Below are 20,288 nucleotides of genomic sequence, written 5' to 3' on the forward strand. Positions count from 1 at the left end.
ACGTTTTCACAATGAGCCTGTGTTGGGTTTTTCACCTTTAATTGGAAAGGACAGCAGAAGTTGCAGACAGGAAAGTATTGGGATGAGAGAGAGGGGAAGGGTCGGCAAAGGACCTCAAGCCGGGAATCAAACTCAGGTAGCTGTGAGCAACATGGTGCTATATGTCGACACACTTAACCACAAGGCTATTGGTGCCGATGTCCATGCATATTTCAACAAGACATTCCAAAATCACATTCCTCAGAAATTACAAAGTCCTGGCTGCAGAGGAAGAAGATGCAGCTATTTGACTGTCCTGCCTGCAGTCCCGACTTGTCTCCAATAGTAGTGAATGTGTGACACATTTTGAAGCACAAAATGTGACAACGAAGACCCCATACTGCTGACCACCTTAAGATTTGTTTGCAGGCAGAATGGAACAAAATTACACCTGAAACACTTCATCCCTTGAAGTCCTTAAACATCTTTTAAGTGTTGTGAAAAGGAATTGCAACACTACAAAGTGGTAAATGCTTTACTGTTGCAAATTCTGTTGCAAGAACCAAAATTGGAGTATGTGTTTATTTTGGGGGAAAAAGAGATAAAAATCATGAGGAACAAATTAAATAATACATAAATATTGTATTGTTTGTTGTAACTTGCTATAGTTTTAATGTAACCTATAAGAAAACCTGTTTTTCTCTAAAATATTACACCAGTTGACACTCCATGTACTTACTAAACATGTTAGGAAATTTAAAAATGTCTGGAGATAATTAACCTTCAGAAAACCATTCTTTTATTAAGGCTTGTTCACTCAAATCCTACTCGCTAGTGCAAAGGTGACAAAACAGTGACTAATTTACCAGAAATCAGCATCTGAGATCAGCATCCAGCTTGTGCTGAAAGCCTCACTTCATTATATTTTCACTGGGGTTCATGGCACTTCCAGATTATTTATAGAGCCTTGTGAACTTGCCATGACTTTTTCAGACCTAGTTCAAAGAAAAACTCTTTCTTTTGAGTACATCAGACTAGAATGTTCACATGAATGAGCACAAAATATTTGTTTTTGCAAAAGCTGCGTGAAATCTGTAAGTGTTCTCACGTTGTATTTGTATTTAACTCACATATACACTGTAAAAAATGGTGGGTTCCACACAATTCATTCATGTTTTCCCAACACAAATTGATTAAGTTAACTTAAGACTTTTAACAAATTTATGTGAATTGAACATAAACAAATTAAGTTGTCCCAATGAAATCTCAAGAATTGTGTTGTTTCAGCTTATTTTAAATAAGTAGTTTGAACTAGCAAAAAAAAAAAATTGAGGGGTGTATGATTATATGATTTCTTGTGTTATATAACGATTCAGCAAAAGCATAGTACTTGTAATACATATATAATATATACCTAAGGATCTGAATAAAAAGCTTTCCCCTCCCCCCCCAAAATGATTTGTCAAAAGAACTAATTTATTTGTTAAGAAGCAATTACTGATTTATTACTAATTTTAAAGTAAACGTTAGTCTTTTGTTGTGCAAAAATGAAAATAATTTGTTCTCTCTGGTCTCTGAAAACAGCATTTTTTGCTATTTTTCAGCAGGCACAGAACATCAACATGACATCAGATTGATGATGTGGGACGTTGCATTTTGATTGAAAATGAAAATTGGGTTGAGGTCAGAACCCAACGTCAGGCTGACGTCAATGTCCAACTTTGCACAGACATTGCATTTTGATTACTTTCCAGTGCAACCTAAAAACGAAAAAAAAAAAAAAAAATTTCTAACAATATTACAGCTTGACGTTGTGTGGATGTTACCAACGTCTATCAGATGTTGGATTTTGGTTGCCATGACTGACAAAAAAATTTCAGTATTTTATGTCAATATGATGTTGGTTTAAGATGTTACAGTAGCTCGACATCATTTCACATCGTTATTGGATGTCAAAATAACATTGTCCTTAGATGTTAGTGACCTAAATCTAACCTAATATTAATGTCTTATGACATTATTTGTCTGCTGGGTTTGATCAATTGTCTTTTTTTGGACTACCAATTACCTTTGGACAGCCGTGTTTTTGAATGATTAGATAAAAAAAGCTTGCTGGGTTGTGACTGCTTGTGAATTTCTGTGTGACATTAACCAAATTCTCATTGAATTTTTAGATCCAGACACTTCGTCAGCACTTTGTAAACACAGTTATACTAGCAATGGTGTCAGATTTACTGTATCAATTTGAGCTTGAATCTTCATTCTTTAGAAGTAAAGTTCTTTAGAAGTAGATTTGCTTTTACTGTGCAAACAAACAGCATATTCTTGACTTGTCGACAGCACAAACTAAACTTCCAGCAGGCCTCAGATACAGCTACAGTATTTGAGGGTCAAAGACCTTTTCACCACAGGCTGGCATTATGCAGATTTGTAACAAAAGGTTTGTGCAGGATGTAAAGCTGGAATTACTTATGACTCATTTCAGGCAGTTCAGATTTGGCTCTTTGTATTGAGAGACATGTAATTGTGCACTTTGATCTTTGAAACTTTGCAGACCTTTTACATTTTTAAACAGCTACATCACACACTGCATGAAAAAATATATCTGAAAATGCGTAATAGCAGGGGTGCCCAAACTTTTTCATATGAAGAGCCAAAAATCAAACTCGATTGAGGGTGGTGGGCTGAAAGAAAATTTGACAAACTTTATTAGTTGCCATTGATGATTTCCTAATTTATATAATATTTACAAAACAACTAGAAAACATTGGTTTATATTAACTAATGCAGTACATGTTCAATTTATGTTTAAATTTTATAATGAACTTACTACAGAAAAAAAAAAAAAAATTTATAACAGAATGTAGTTACACTAGTCAAGCCTCACCATTTTTTTGCCTTGGATTGCTTGAAATCACGATCTCTGTTAAAGGCATTCACCCCAACCCTCCCCGTCATTCATGTGGAATGGTGGGCCAAATCAAAGGTTAACATGGCCCAACTTTGGCCCACATGCCCTAGTTTGGACATCTCTGCTTAATAGGTTCTTTTGTATGTGTATGTTTACTCGTAAAGCACAGTTCTAAAGCTAAACCCTTTCTTTCTCAGTGTAACCCAATTGTGGGCCATGGATTTGTGCTGGACAAATACAAGTGCCAATGCAAGAGAGGTTTCTACTACCCAAGCCGAGTAGAACTCAATGGCGTCTCAAGTAAGTACAAATCTGCCCTAAGAAATCTTTGGACTTATTACAGGGTGTCCGCAGGGTCTTAAGAAGTCTTCAATTCTCTTCAAAAGCCTCATAAAGTCTTAAAATTATTGAAATATTGTGTTGTAAGTCTAAAATCATTTTAAACTGGCATTTATTTTCCTATGTCCATGTAAAGCTATCCAATTGGGCTGACAGTCATCCAATCACATCAGTCCATCTGAATAAAACTTTTCACAAAAGCTTTATTTATTAACTCTATTTACCAATATGATTTATGTATCTACTTTACGATGTCAGTTTAAAAGTTCTCCATGTATTTAGGTTGAGGACACTGACCTGGGCAAACTGTTGTGCATACATTTGTGCATTTTTTTTTATCTTAAAGAAAGGTTACATTAAAAAAGTGTATACTAGAGTTTAAAATAAAGTGTACATTATTTAAAATATCAAAATTAAGCAACCTAATAAATAAGAAATCCTTAGCATTTAGCATTGTTAAAGTCTGAAATATCTTCCTTAATAGTTTAAAAAAGGTCTCAAAAATCTTACATTTGTATTGTATTTTCATACTTGATATTGTAATTATATATAAGGAATATTGTACACTCACTTGCCACTTTTCTAGGTACACCTTACTAGTACCGGGTTGGACCCCCTTTTGCCTTCAGAACTGCCTTAATCCTTCATGGCATTGATTCAACAAGGTTCTACAAATATTTCTCAGAGGTTTTGGCCCATATTGACATGATAGCTTTACGCAGTTGCTGCAGATTTGTCAGCTGCACAATCATGATGCCAAAGGTGCTCAAATGGATTGAGATCTGGTGACTGTGGAGGCCATTTGAGTACAGTGAACTCATTGTCATATTCAAGAAACAAGTCTGATATGTTTCGCACTTCACAACATTTTGCATTATCCTCCTGGAAGTAGCCATCAGAAGATGGGTACATTGTGGTCATGAAAGGATACACATAGTCAGTAACGATACTCAGGTAAGCTGTGGAATTGACACAATACTCAGTTGGTACTAATGGGCCTAAAGTGTGCCAAGAAAATATCCCCCACATTATTACACCAACACCACCAGCTTGAACTATTGATACAAGGCAGGATGGATCCATGCTTTCATGTTGTTGACGCCAAATTCCGACCATCCAAATGTCACAGCAGAAATCGAGACTCATGAGCCCAGGCAACGTTTTTCCAATCTTCTATTGTCCAGTTTTGGTGAGCCTGTGCAAATTGTATCCTCAGTTCCCCTTCGGATGGGGAACTCCAATGCTATGTGGAAACTTCCACTATGGGGATTTCGTCAGAATCCAATCATCTGAAAGAGTATAAAAACGGGCCAATGAAATGCCAATGAGTTGGCAGCGTCAGCGTGCACAGCTGGCGTCAATGACAATCAGTCATGCTATAAAGACGCAGCCAGTGCCATGCTCGACATCCTTTCGCTTTCAGAGCCTTTCACGAAGCTTCTGAGAGAGTCTTTGAGGGTATCTCCAACCTGTGTCTACAGGGAGAGATCGAGAAGCAGCTTCTCCCGGTCCAGAGCGCGTATACGCAGTGGCAGATGGTCGAGCTGGGTATTTCTCCCTTGCCTGGCGTCCTTTGGGTCCGGTCCTCCAAGAGCGGTTTGTATATAGGAAAAAAGCTTTCCTAAAAGAGCAACACGGTCGTGCAGCGCGTCTTTTTCAAGACGTCACTCCGACCGTGCGTTTCTGGATGCGGTGGTTTCCTATCCCCGGATGATGGGCACGAGCACAGCGTTTCATGTCTGGGGGTCCAGCATGTTAATGCGGTGCTCGCGGGCAGTGCATGCCATCACTGATGTCATGTCTGTTGCGCAGTTAAGATCGCGGCTCGCTCTTGCAAAAGAGCCACCCACCCCAGTTGTCCCCCGCACTGCGGTTGGCACTCGGGCAGATCTGAGGGTTTCAGTGAGAGTAAATCCGCCGCCCCCGGGCCGTGGACCTCTCGCTCCTCCACGCGCTCCATCCAAGCTTCAGGTGAAGAGAAGCGCTCCGTCCTTGGATGGTCGCTCTCTCACCTGATGACACCGGGGGTCAGATGTCCATCGCTGCATCGGAGGATGGGCTGTCATTGTCTGATGAGGATGCGAGCCCGCTCGCTCCCTCCCTCCGGGGAGGAGAGCGCGGCGTTAGCATCTAAAAAGCAGACGTGATGGCCGTGCTTTCTCGGGCTGCTTCGGCCGTGGGTCTGGTGATGGTTTATCCCCCAGCCCCGCGGCCGGACCGACTAGATGGGTGTATGTGGAGGATATAAGGAGGCAAGACCTTCAAAGCCTCCCGTCCCCTTCTTCCCGGAAGTGCACAGTAAGCTCACGCTGTCCTGAGGGCACTTTTTTCTGCCCGATCTGCGTGCGCTTCCATCCTCACCATCCTTGGAGGTTGGGCTGTCAAGGTCTGACGAGGATTCGAACCCGCTCGCTCCCTCCGGGACTTTGAGCGCGGCGTCGAATCCAGAAGCAGACTTTGCGGCTGTGCTTCCCCAGGCTGCTTCGGCCGTGGCTCTGGAGATGGTTTATCCCCCAGCTCCGCGGCCGGACCGATTAGAGGGGTGTGATGTGGAGGATGAAGGCGAGACCTTCTAAGCCTCCCCATCCCCTTCTTCCTGGATGGGCACAGTAGGCTCACGCAGTGTGCTGCGTGCGCCTTCCCCCTCACCATGCACGCTATGGCCACCTACCAGCGCTACCAAGCGCAGGCGCTGGCCCGGCTGCGCGAGGATGGTTCTGACCCAGGACTGAGCATGCGCTCCGCACCGCAACCGACTATGCTCTTACAAAAAAAAAAAAAAAAAAAAGTCGGCTGTGTGTGCCCTGGGAAGGACGATGATCACATCCGTGATCCAGGAATGCCACCTCAGGCTAAACCTGGTGATGTGCGTGACGTTGACAAAGTTCGCTTTCTTAACTCACCCATATCCCAGGCTGGCCTGTTCAGCGACACTGGCGGTGAATTCGCCCAGGAATTCACGCCGGTGATAGAGCAGTCGGAGGCGATGGGCGAGGTCTCTATCGGCGGGATTGTATGACCGCTCCCCCCCGCCGAGCCATCCACATCCACTGCTTTTTCGCCGAGGACGCCCGCCCGCAGCTTTGCTTCGCCGCCCCCGCCTGCGCCTCCGGCCACGCGGCTGCGCCGAGCATCGCGCCGGCAACCAGCGTCCCCCGCCCAGGGCGCCGCTAAGTTCGGTAAAACGGACCGCGAAGCGTCCCTGAGGCGGGCCATCTGGGGAGGAGGGAATTTGCTCTTTCCCCGCTGGAGGGCGGGGCACGTTATTTAAAGGCGTAAAAAAAAAAAAAAAACGCCATCAAAATCCTCAGTGAAAGAGCACTTTTCCCCTCCTCCGGATGTGACAGCCCGAACACTGCCAGTCTGGGACGCTATGCCTTCCAGCTCGCAGGATCGGTGCATTTCGCCAATGGCTCATGGAGCACGAGAGAACGGTCTCCTTTCTCTCCACTCCCAGCCCCTCTCCTGGAGTTTGAGTGCGAGACGAGAACATCTCCTCTCCTGCTCTCCTGTGGGACCCCAGCGCTCCCCGGATGAGCCCACTCACTCCACGCTGCCCCGCCGCTGGCACGTCAGCGATCGTGCGGGTGGGACCATTTGCGGGGGCTCTGCCTGCCTGGTTAGCGCGGGCCAGCCCATCGCAATGGCTCATCCATACGACCAGACTCGGCTATGCGATTCAGTTCGCTAAACGGCCTCCCAGGTTCACGGGCGACCAGGGTCAGTCCTGCGTCCGCCCCTGTCTTGCGAGAGGAGATTGCTGTCCTCCTGGCGAAGGATGCAATCGAGCCGGCCCTCCAGCCGAGATGGAGCGCGAGTTTTACAGCCCGCACTTCATCGTGCCCCAAAAAAAAAAAAAAAAAAAAAAGCGGTGGGCTATGGCTAATCCTATATCTGCACATTTTGAACCGCTGCCTTCACAGGCTGCGCTTCGGAATGCTTACGCAGATGCGCATCACGCGATGCGTTCGTCCTCAGGATTGGTTTGCAGCAATAGATCTGAAGGACTCGTATTTTCATATCTCCACACTTCCACGCCACCGGCAGTTTCTGCGGTTTGCGTTTGAAGGTCGAGCGTGGCAATACACGGTCCTCCCCTTCGGGCTCTCTCTGTCTCCGCGAGTTTTCACCAAGCTCGCGGGGGGTGCCCTCGCGCCCCTTCGGCTCGCCGGCATCCGCACGCTCAATTATTTCGATGACTGGCTGATTTTTAGCCCACTCTCGGGAGCAATTGATTATGCACAGAGACAAGGTGCTCCGGCACCTCCGCCCGTTGGGGTTTCAGGTCAACCGAGAAAAGAGCAAGCTCGCCCCCGTGCAGAGCATCTCCTTTCTCGGGTTGGAGCTGGACTCGATCACTATGGAGGCGCGCCTCTCACGAGAGCGCGCCGAGGTAATGCTGAACTGTCTGAGAGAGTTCGACAGGAAAAAAAGTGGTCCCCCTGAAATTATTTCAGAGGCTCCTGGGGCATATGGCATCCGTAGCCGCGGCCACGCCGCTCGGATTGCTCCATATGAGACCACTACAGCATTGGCTTCACGATCGGGTCCCCAGACGCGCATGGCACGCGGGCCCACACCGAGTGACTGTCACTGCGCTGTGTCACCGCACCCGTACCCCCTGGAAAGGACCCCTCCTTCCTACGGGCCAGTGTGCCCCTAGGTCAGGCGTCCAGGCAGGCTGTCGTTTCGGCAGATGCCTCCAGTATGGGGTGGGGGGGCCGTGTGTAGCGGGCATGCTGCTGCGGACCTGTGGAGGGGAACCCAGCTGCATTGGCATATCAACTGCCTAGAGCTGTTGGCAGTGTTTCTCGCTCTGCGCCGCTTTTTACCGGTGCTGAGGGGGCAACACGTGCTGGTCAGGACGGACAGCATGGCCGCGGTAGCGTATTCCATCCGGATGGGGGGTATACGCTCCCGCTGCATGTCTCAGCTCGCTCGCCGTCTGCTCCTCTGGAGTCATACGCGGCTGAAGTCGCTGCTTGCTATTCACACCCCGGATGGGCTCAACCGTGCGGCCAACAGGCTCTCACGGCAGCTCCTTCCCCGGGAGAATGGCGACTCCACCCCGAGTCATGCGTAAGTATGCACTCCCCCCAGTGAGCCTACTCGCGCAGTTTCTGTGCAAGGTCAGGGAGGACGAGGGGCAGGTCTTGCTAGTTGCGCCCCTGGCCCAACCGGACCTGGATATCAGAACTCTCCCTCCTCGCGACGCCCCCCCTGGCGAGTCCCTTTGAGAGAGGACCTACTCTCTCAGGGACAGGGCACCATCTGGCACCCTCGCTTAGTTCTGTGGAACCTCCACGTGGGGTCCATAAGACGCGACGAGGAAGACTTAGGTAACCTACCGGTGGCGGTGGTTAATACCATCACTCAGGCTAGTGCACCCTCTACGAGGCATGCCTACGCCCTGGAGTGGAGTCTATTCACTGAGTGGTGCGCTTCTCGCCGAGAAGACCCCCGATCTTGCCAGATCAGTGTTGTGCTTTCTTTCCTTCAGGACAGGTGGAGCGAAGGCTGTCGCGCTCCACACTGAGGGTTTACGTGGCCACCATCTCCGCTCATCATGATGCGTGGATGGCGGCACCGTGGGGAGGCATAACCTCATCATCCAGTTCCTCAGAGGTGCGAGGCGGATGTTTTCCCCCGCCCCCCTCTCATACCCTCTTGAGATCTCGCGGTAGTGCTACGAGCCTACGTGGGGATCCCTTCGAACCACTCGACTCAGTATCCTTGAGATTTCTGTCCTTGAAGACAGCTCTGCTGGTCGTGTTGGCATCGGTTAAGAGGGTTAGGTACCTGGAGGCATTTTCGGTCAGTGACTCGTGCCTAGAATTCGGGCCGGCCTACTCTCACGTTGTCCTGAGACCCCGGCCCGGCTATGTGCCCAAGGTTCCTACCACGCCGTTTAACAATCAGGTAGTGAGCCTGCAAGCGCTGCCCGCGGAGGAGGCAGACCCAGCCCTTTCATTGTTGTGTCCTGTTCGCGCTTTGCGAATATATGTGGACCACACTCAGAGCCTTAGATCCTCTGACCAGCTCTTTGTCCATTACAGTGGTCGGCAGATGGGAAGTGCCGTATCTAAACAGAGGTTGGCCCACTGGGTAGTGGATGCCATCTCCCTCGCCTTTGGGCCAGGGTGAGCCGTGTCCCCCGGGGGTGAGAGCGCACTCCATTACGGAGCATCGCATCCTCCTGGGCGTTAGCACGCGGCGCCTCTCTGACAGACATTTGTAGAGCTACGGGTTGGGTGACACCCAATACATTTGCAAGGTTACAATCTGCGAGTGGAGCCGGTTTCCTCAAGGGTATTAGGCAACCCTTGGTGATTGAGGAAACGATTCGGTTGAGGTGTCGAAACACGCTTGCTGCGCCACTCTCCCTAACCCGGAGATACGTGCGCTTTTTCAGCTTTGTCAGTTTAGTTCCCCATTTCTTTGGCGAACCCTGCAGAGTTCCTCCGAGGCCCCCAGCACCTGACTCAGCGGAGGAGTCAGGTGTTGGCCCGTTACGTTGTCGGCATGCCCGCTGGTCAGCCCGCGTTCTGGGTATAGGTGCCTGCTATGTGTGATCCCCGCTGGCGATCCCATACGTTCACACAGCCACGGTATAGTCCCCCCCCCTTCTAGGGCAGGCTCGTGTCTTCCCTCCCCGCTAACCATCCTTATGCTAGGACCCCCCCATCTCTGGGCTGGTCCATAGATTGTCACCAGGTCTCCCCTCTGGGTAGCAGGTGAGCTCCGCAGCGTCCTCCCTATCGGGACTGAACGCTTTCCCAACGTACTGTCGTATCAAAACCTTTTTACAGGGTTATTGCGACTCCCCGAAAAATATAACCGTTTCTGAACAGGTAAGTGAGGGCCAGGGGACACGTTGGAAGACTGTGTCTCGGGGTGTTGTAGGTGCGCTTGCTCTACTGCGTGGCACACCCTTCGCCAGGGGCGCAGTAAGGTTCTTTCGTTGTGGCGTTTTCCATAGATTTCCCCATAGTGGAAGTTTCCACATAGCATTGGAGTTCCCCATCCGAAGGGGAACGCTACGGTTACTAAAGTAACCCTTCGTTCCCCGAGGGGGGGAACGGAAATGCTATGTTCCTTCGCCACAACGATTGTCCCTTAGCTGTTGAGCGTGAAAGTCTCTTCAGCTAGAAAAGGATGTCGAGCATGGCACTGGCTGCGTCTTTATAGCATGACTGATTGTCATTGACGCCAGCTGTGCACGCTGACGCTGCCAACTCATTGGCATTTCATTGGCCCGTTTTTATACTCTTTCAGATGATTGGATTCTGACGAAATCCCCATAGTGGAAGTTTCCACATAGCATTTCCGTTCCCCCCCTCGGGGAACGAAGGGTTACTTTAGTAACCGTAGCGTTTCCTGTTCTTAGCTGACAGGAGTGGCACCCGAAATGGTCTTCTGCTGCTTTCGCCCATCCGCCTTAAGGTTGGATGTGTTGTGTGCTCAGAGATGGTCTTCTGCGAGTGGTTTTGTAACGAGTGGTTATTTGAGTTACCATTGCCTTTCTATCAGCTGGAACCAGTCTGGCCATTCTCCTCTGACCTCTGGCATTAGCAAGACATTTGTGCCCACAGAACTGGACCTGGATATTTTCTCTTTTTCTGACCATTTTCTGTAAACCCTAGTGATGGTTGTGTGTGAAAATCCCAGTAGATCAGCAGTTTCTGAAATACTCAGACCAGATCTGGCACAAACAACCATGTTCAAAGTCACTTAAATCACATTTCTTACCCATTCTGATGCTCAGTTTAAACTGAAGCATATTGTCTTGACCATGTCTACAAGACTCAATGCATTGAGTTGCTGCCGTGTGATAGGCTGATTAGAAATTTGCATTAACAAGCAGTTAGACAGGTGTATCTAATAAAGTGGCCGGTGAGTGTACATCCAGTTGATTATTATCACAGAATAAATCCTGACATCAATTGGAGTGATCTTGAATTTAGTTTGAAATGGTTAATTAAGTGGTAAAATGTATGCTATCTCATATATTGCAAGTCTACTTCCCACATAATGAAATATAGTCAAAACTCATAGTTTACATATGCTACTATCTTACTGAACACAAAGTACCTATGAAGAAAGCAGTTCCTAGGAAGGAGCAGTTTCAAACACATAAAGATGTGAAGAGTTGTTGGGAACGATATTACTCTGTCACACCATTTACAAATTATAATCTATATAAAACTGAGTCGTTGAAATGATGGTGAAACTCATGCTTTAAAATGAAGCAAAATAATCATAAAGACAGGCAAATGTGGACTACTTACACATTTAACTTATTTCATTTTTGATAATGAGGCTTCCATGTGCCTATTTTAAAAGCCCTGGGACTGTTTGTAAATACAACCGGGGGTTGGTGATTCTGTTGTGTTGTCTTGCAGGGGCTACTAAATTGGTTCTGGCTGTTATAGCCTGTTGTCTGCTCTTTATCATTGTCTGTGTTCTGTGCGTTATTAGATTACTATTGTGCTTTTATGTCTGTTTTTACTCATCTTCACTGCCTTAGGAGAAATCACTTCGGACGGAGCCAGATTAAGATGGTTCAAACTAGGGCCCGTGGGCTAAAGTTGGCCCACAGTAACCATTGATTTGGCCCGCCATTCCATTTGAAAAGAGAGGAATAATGATGGCCATGGTTTAGAGATTGTAATTTCAAATCTAATGTAACCTTGTTTGTTTGTTTGCTTTATAGTTAAAGCTAACCCAAATGAAATGTTTCAATTAAATAGTGCAAATTAATCAGATTTAGTTAAATGTGCATAGCGTCATCCGACGCATAGAGGACAAATCAAGGCAAAGGCAGATTTTGCTTGACTAGTGTATTCATCATTGAACTCCAGTGTGTTATAAATGTGATTGTTTATGTTTTTATTGCAATAAGTTATCAATTTAAATGTTATACTGCATTAATTCCTATGATTTAAAATAATGTTTTATATTTACTTTTAAGTAAATGAAATAAATTAGGAAATTACCCATGGCAACTTTAATGTAATATACAGTAGCTTGGTATATTTACCTTCGGCCCACGGCTCTCAATGATACTTGGCTTTTGGCCCTTTTGTACGAAAAAGTTTGGGCACCCCTGATCTAAATTGGAATATACTTTTATAGGAAGTGTCCTCACTATCTTCTCTCTGTTTGAAGGAAAAATCTCAAAATAAGCTTAGATTTGCCAAGGTATCAAAGTATGCAATAAGAAATCAATAAACATTTACAAAATATACTGTAAAAAGCATATTTATTTAAATATGTTATAACCAGTGTAGGCAATGCGGTGATGCAGTGGGTAGGTTGCTGGTTCAAGCCTCAGCTGGGTCAGTTGGCGTTTCTGTGTGGAGTTTGCATGTTCTCCCCGTCTTCGTGTGGGTTTCCATGCTCCAGTTTCCCCCACAGTCCAAAGACATGTATTATAGGTGAATTGGGTATGCTAAAATTGTCCGTAGTGTATGTGTGTGAATGAGAGTGTATGTATGTTTCCCAGTGATGTGTTGCAGTTGGCGGTTCATTCCGCTGTGGCGACCCCAGATTAATAAAGGGACCAAGCCGAAAAGAAAATGAATGAATAATAACCAGTGTGGGGTTAGTTAGGGTTAATTATAGTTACTGGTTACTTCTCACAAATAGTAATTCATTCATTCATTTTCTTTTCGGCTTAGTGCCTTTATAAATCCAGGGTCGCCTACACTATTTTAATGTTGTTGTGGGACAATGTGAGAGACAACCATCAAATTCAACATATCATTATAAATATTATCTTTACTAATAGACTCACTCTGAACATGTAGCCCTATATACATTTATGAAGATCATGAATTATGTAGCGAGAAGTACGTAGGGCTGTATTTTGTTTTTAAAATGAACGCCACGGGGCGCTATGATGCTGTTGCAGGGTCAACTGGTGCTTTTGAAATCACTATTGGTTGGGTTTAGGGAAGAAGAAGGGTGGGTCAGTCGATCGCTCAGTCGATTGGTCAGTCAGTTAGTCATTCAGTCAGTCAGTTGACAGTGGCCTCTGGTGGTTTTACGTGAAAACAGCAGGCACAAATGGCACTCGCAATGGAAATTTGAGGGGCCCTATCATACACCTGCCGCAATAAGGCAACCTTAATTTTCCTGTTTTACACCACGTTGTTTAAATAGCAAATTCATTTGCGCCACTTTGTGGATTCATGGGTGTTTCGGTCTAGAAAAGAGGTGTGTTAAGGCGCATTGTTGGCGTGTTGCTATTTTGAGGAACTAAAATAAACTGTGTAATAAACCCGCTGAAAGCAGGTCTAAAGTCCAGCGTAGAGCGCGTTAGTTGTGCGCCTCGCTTACACTGCTTAAAAGATGCAGGATGTACAGCAATACGCAAATGTCTTTACAAATGAAAAAGAATTGAAGGATTAAATGATTTAAAAAAATATTAATTTCTACATAAATATAAAAACCTCTGCCTTCATGTCTACTTTATCTCGGAGGGATTTTTTAGTTTATTCATGACAATTTGCTTTTGTATAATGTTATTATTATTAGTAGTATTATTTATTATATGCATATTTATATTTGTTTTATTAAAGACAAGCTTAGATTTGCCCACCTGTCAGGTTTTGGACAAAATGGGGTATAGCATGTGTATTTGGATATAACTCAGTTTTTTGACCACACTTCATTATTATTGTTCATTTATTCATTTGCTGGAAATTAGAACTGAATTTAGAAATAGTTTTGAAACAAATTAATTAATTATGTAGGCTAATGGATGTCTGTGCGTACAACAGGTTTCCTTATCCACGAAAGAAAGTGAAAGTAAAAGTAAAGAATGAGGAGGCTCGTTCTCGCACTGCAGATGGTTTGTTTAACTGTTTACTCACTAGTGAAGCGTTCAGTTTTTCCTCTTACAAAGTCTGCAATGTAAATAGCAAATGCGCCATGGCGCGACGCAACTGGCTCTTAAATGGAAAGGGAGATGATACTCTAATTGGTTTATTCTCAAAACACACCTATAACTAAATAAAATAATAAGTTCAACCCTGTTAGACCATGGATTTTTCTGTCCTTAAAATATCAAAAGTGGATTCGGAAACACCCTTAATGCATTTGCACCATGCGCTTTGGACTTTGTGCCTAGATCATTAAAATAGAACCCAAGATCTTAAAAAGCATACACAGCGTACTCTGGTGGATTTGCAAAAACAAAAACTGCAAAACATATTTTATGTAGGGACCCATGCAATTCATCTGAGCAATACCACAATTGGGTCAAAAAAGAAAAAAGTTTAAGAGAAATTGTAAATTCCCTTTAAAACCCAGGTGAGCAAAATAAGTACATTTCTACCCCACTAAAGGCTTCTTTCTCATTATGTAGTTAATAACAAAAGATATATTACGTGACCATGCACGGTTTCCATGTCACTTCTTGCGTGCGTTTGGTTGGGAGAGACGTAGTTTGTGTACTGAGAAAAAATTGTCGGCAATTCTCCTATTGTGATGACATACAGTGTGAAACCCTCTGTTGCCGATCCAGATAGTCATGCAGTGTGCAAAGTTTTGTGACATGACTACTTTAAAAATCATGCAGTCTGAACTTGGCATAAGACACATGTCTTTTATTTCTATGTGCTCTATTTTCACCAAAGCTCTATTTTTGTAAATATTCAAGGGTCGTTTGATTATTATTAGTTTTATATCGCTTGAATTTTGTTGTACAAATACTTCTTCATGGCTTACACGTGGTGGTGTACCAAATATGATAATTTTGCTAATATTTGTTTCAAATGGTCTCATTTTATAGATTTTCCTCATATGCGTATTAAAATTTGCATAAAAACTATGTACATTAGTAAAATTGAACTGCTAGTTGAATAGAACTTTTCCCCTCTTTGTTGTAGTTTTATAAAAAAAAATAATTACAAACTAACAATTGCCAGTAAAGTAACTTAATTTACCCAAACTGCTTTCTGCTACTGGGACAAAACAATTAGTTAGGACAGAATAATAATTATTATGCCTATTATTTGTAGTATTTTCATAGCAATTTAAAAGGCCCCATCAATTTGTACAACAAGAAACAAAAAGCTAGAGTTTTGACTGCATACAGTATACTCTGTGGAAGAATGAGCGAGTGTGTGTCGTAATACTCTAGCAACCACAACCGCAGATACATTTCAACAGCTGATGTGTGACACGATAAACGTGCTGATTTGCATTATCACTTGTGATTGGTAATGCTTGAAAAATAAACGTCGTGATGTTTGATAAACAAATTTCGGGAGGAGCACGCGCAGAAGTTTCAGTATCAAATACGTCATTGACAATTATTCTATTATCCAATCAGTTCTTGACCAAACCCCTATATATACCAAAGCTGTCTTACCTGCAGCATCTTACGACTTTAGCATCCAAACTTCGACGCAGAATGTCTGAGATTAATCTCTTCGCAGAGGACGACGCCTTCCTTGCCGAGGCTCCTCTGAGATCTCCCGCCGGTACCCAAAGCTCCGTAGCCCCGCAGAGCGCATCAGCTCAGCCCGCGGCTCCACCTCGAGGCCGCCGTTCAGCCAGAATCACGGCTGTCCGATCAAGACGGGGCTCACCATCTCCATCTCCCAGAAGGCAATCCTCTCCAGCCTCATCATTTGCCTCAGCCATGTCTTCCGTCCCAGCCACAGGGATAAACACCGTCTCCGACCTCCGCCAAGCATTGGCCAGCGCAGGCGTCACCGTTCCGCGCCGAACCACCAAGGCGGACCTCCTGGCTATGTATAACGCCTTGCAATCCGGAGCACCACTTCCTTCCATCACTCCACCTTCCAAAGCCACGAAAAAATCCGGCCAGGTCCAAAAGTCTCCATACCAGCGTCCGGATCGAAACCAGTCTTCCAGACCCGGACGCAGCAGCAGGCCGTCAGCGAGTCTGGGGAGAGCCCAAGGTCCAGAGGACGTAGGATCTCAATCCCCGGAAGTGGGACTCCACGCCGGCTCTGGACTCGTTCCTTCGAGCCGCCAGTATAGCGTGAGCTTGCCTCCGCTAGCGGCACCAGAAGCTCATCCTCAAATATATCCTTGGCCCGCAGCCCCCCCTTCAAACTCAAGCGCAGGGTCGCTACAGGAAGCACAGGCCCAAATTCACATCCTGCCTCCCCATTCCTCCCAAGCTCCCGCGAGCAGTGCGAGCGCGAGGCCGCCTCAGCTCCCAGCTCAAAACCCAGCTCCTCTAATTCCTCCTCTTCTTCCCCAGGTTTTCTCAGGCCCCGACGCAAGTTCCAGCGCGAGGCCACCTCCGCTGATGTCACTAACGTCGGCAGCCCCTCCTCTCTTCTCTTTTCCTCCCACCGGTGATCCTAGGGTCAGCAGCGCGAGCATGCCTCCGCAAGCGGCCCTAGCTTACAACTTTCCTCCAGGCCCCGACGCAAGTTCCAGCGTGAGGCCGCCTCCGCTGACGTCACTAACGTCGGAAGCCCCTCCCCTTTTCTCTTTCCCTCCCACCGGTGATCCTAGGGCCAGCAGTAGCGCGAGCATGCCTCCGCAAGCGGCTCTAGCCTCCAACATCCCACAGCCACTTCTTCACACTAAGTCTTTTTCTCTGTCCACAGCCACGCCTCTACCTGTTCCACCCAACGCCCTCGCCCTGGATCCTCCACCCGTCTCCAACACCATCAGGAGCCAAATCCTGTCAGGTTCGGATGTTGATCTTTTTTCTCTCCTCTCACCCATTTCACCCACATCGGCAGACCGCCAGATAGATTGCGGCCAATTTTCAGTAACCTTAAAAAACACAGCTAACATTCAGTCACGCATCTTATCATTCGCAGAATTCACAATAGCATTTTCAAGATATACAGACGTCATTTGTTCTGTCTATCCCCACAGGAGGCGTGAGCTCAATGATTATCTCGCGATAGTCGCTGAGCTCGCGCTCTCATACGGAGGCTCTCATTTCTATACATACCACCGCCTTTTCTCCGCTAAATGCGCCATTCGCATTTCACAATGGAACCAGACCCCATTCTGGGGAGCCATAGACACAGATCTCCATAATAAAGTCTTTCTCGGTTGCCGCAGTATATCTTGCGCGGTCTGTCGATCCACCACCCACCACACAGAATCATGCCCATTCATAAATCCCATCCCTCCTCCCCTCCCCGACCCAGCCCAGCCCAGATCTACCAGTTACGTCCCTTCAAACCCAAATATTCCGCCCCTTTTTTCTGATCACAGCTCTTCTGTCCCAGCCTCCGCCAGCCCGTGCACCGGCTTCAATAGCGGCAGGTGCTGGAGACAGAAATGTCGTTTTTTGCATGTTTGCAATTTCTGCGGCGGCGCTCACGCCCGCACAGTATGTCCAGTGAGAAAATCTGTAAATAAAAATACCAGAAAGTACCTATCGACTCCTGTGAATGTTTCTCGCCTAAAATCGGAACTGCTCAAACATCCCGATCCCAAATTCACCGAATTTCTATTAACGGATCTGTCTTCAGGTTTTCATCCAGGTGTCATTAGCCTACCCACCTGTAGTTTTATTTGTCCAAATCTTCAGTCCGCTCTCGCCGAACCCGACGTCGTCGACCGTCTAATCAAAAAAGAAGTAGACGAAAATTTCATGATGGGTCCTTTCTCCGCACCTCCTTTCAGAGTTTATCGCGTCAGTCCTATTGGCATCGCCACTAGGAAATTCTCCGATAAAAAACGCTTAATAATCGACCTCTCCTCCCCGCATAACTCTCCGTTTCCTAGTATCAACAGTCTCATCCCTCTGGAAGAGTACTCAATGATTTATCATGACATCGACCAAGCTATTTCATTAATTAAAATCGCGGGTCGCGGCGCATGGATGGCTAAAGTCGACATAACGTCCGCCTTTAAAGTCATGCCCATCCACCCTGACTTTTGGCACCTTTTCGGCATTCTTTGGCGAAAAAATTATTATTTTTCCGTCCGCCTAACCTTTGGTTGCAGAAGTAGTCCAAAGATTTTCGATACGCTGTCGGAAGCAATCTGCTGGATCCTTTCCAATAACTACGAAATCCCGCATCTAATACATCTACTAGATGATTTCCTAATCATCTCACCACCAGACGCTATACCAGCCGCGCACCTTTTGACAGTTCAGAAGGTTTTCGCTGAACTCGGGATTCCCCTCGCCGAGGAAAAAACCGCCGGTCCAAGCACTTCAATCGAATTCTTGGGCATCAAATTAGACTCCAATAAATTCCAAGCGTCCCTACCAAAGGAAAAAATTGATCGAACGATCCTGGTAGCTTTCTCCCTATTAGACAGTCCCCTCTGTTCTAAGCGTGAGCTATTATCAATTCTCGGCCATTTGAATTTCGCAATGCGCATAATTCCCCAAGGCCGCTCGTTTATTTCTCATCTCTTATTTCTCGCGTCCTCAGCTCACGGTCTAGAGGATATTATATCCATCGATGACAATAGCCTAAACGAACTCCGTTTATGGATATTATTCCTCAAACAATGGAACGGTCTCTCCTTCTTTTACAGCGACCTAATATCCTCCCCAGCAGACATTAATTTATTCACCGACGCCGCCCCGTCAATCGGATTCGGAGGCTACTATCAAGGACGCTGGTTCGCGTCCACTTGGCCGCCCCAGATATTAGACCTGCCGCAACCACTAAAATCATCGGCGCTATTCGAGCTCTACCCACTAGTCGTCGCTGCATCCCTATGGGGTAAAGAATGGTCCTCTTCCCGCATCATAATTCACTGTGACAATGAAGCAACCGTTCACTGTATAAATAAAGGCCGTTCAAATTCGCTAGCACTAATTCCCCTACTAAGACGCCTAACTTGGATCTCAGCATGTGACCAGTTTATTTTAACTGCAAATCACATTTCTGGGTCCAAAAATCAAATTGCTGACTCTCTCTCTCGTTTTGCCTTCCAGAAATTCAGACATTTGGCACCAGAGGCGGATCAGTTTCCAATCCAAGTCCCTCCTTATTCAGAGCTGATATTCCCATAGATCATCCTTTAAAAAACCTGCTTGGAGCCTCTCTCGACTTTATCCTTCAGGCAGTGGCTCCTAGAACCCTGCAGTCATATTTAACAGCATGGAAAAGCTTTAAAACATTCCATGCATGTTATAACATACTGTTTCCTGATTTTTCTCTACTTTCCATTTCATCTTACATATCCTACCTCACAATTATCAAAAAACTCCAGATCAATTCCATTAAAGGCTATTTGAGTGGAATTCAATTTTTCCACAAACTAATTTACGGCTCCCCTGCACCTCACATAGATAATTCGCAAACAACTCTTCTCTTGAAAGGCATACAGAGAACCCAACCCACACGTCATGACACCCGACAACCCATAACACTGAAAACACTCACTAAATGCATATCCACTCTTCGCAAAGGATACGAATCAATCCACACAGCACGTACTCTCGACGCCATGTTTATTTTAGCCTTCTTCGGATTTTTAAGGTGTTCAGAACTCACCATTACATCAGGGTTCAACCCAAACATTCATCCCACCATATCCGATCTAGTAACGCTGGATAACGAAACCATTTCTTTCCTCATTAAACAAAGCAAAACTGATCAAGCAAAAAGAGGCCATTACATTTACATTTTCAACCTTCAATCACCTATCCATCCATACCAAACACTGCTAGCATTTTCACATATCAGGAGATCACAAGCCACTTCCCTTTCAGACCCCCTTTTTACAGACGATAGCAATCGCCCAGTCACTCGTTTCTGGTTCCAGAAGCATCTCAAATGCGTCCTAATTAAGTCGGGCTTTCCAGCTGACAATTTCTCCAGCCATTCCTTCAGAATAGGCGCAGCCACCACTGCAGCACAAAATGGTCTATCAGAGCAGCAGATCCAAACACTCGGACACTGGTCCTCACAGGCCTTTAAGTGCTACATTCGAGCCGACCGCTCTCACATTAGAAAAGCCCATCAAACCCTTATTCAAAACACATTCCTTCATTGACACGACACTTCCTTCGAAATACACTTTGCATAATATATTTTAATAACGCTAATACAGCATCTGCATAACCGTTCCAACAGGAGAT

The 20,288-nt window shown here is 45.8% G+C and overlaps 1 protein-coding gene across 1 annotated transcript in view; it reads left to right on the plus strand.

The window, feature by feature from the left end:
* Positions 1-20,288, plus strand: part of gpr158b (G protein-coupled receptor 158b) — a 191,198-nt gene that overhangs the window by 91,174 nt on the left and 79,736 nt on the right. Inside the window, exon 3 of the mRNA XM_056473748.1 lies at positions 3,088-3,190. Within this exon, the coding sequence (XP_056329723.1) occupies positions 3,088-3,190 (103 nt within the window). The remainder of the gene's footprint in view (positions 1-3,087; positions 3,191-20,288) is intronic.

This window comes from Danio aesculapii, chromosome 2 (assembly GCF_903798145.1).
Source record: "Danio aesculapii chromosome 2, fDanAes4.1, whole genome shotgun sequence".
NCBI lineage: Eukaryota > Metazoa > Chordata > Actinopteri > Cypriniformes > Danionidae > Danio > Danio aesculapii.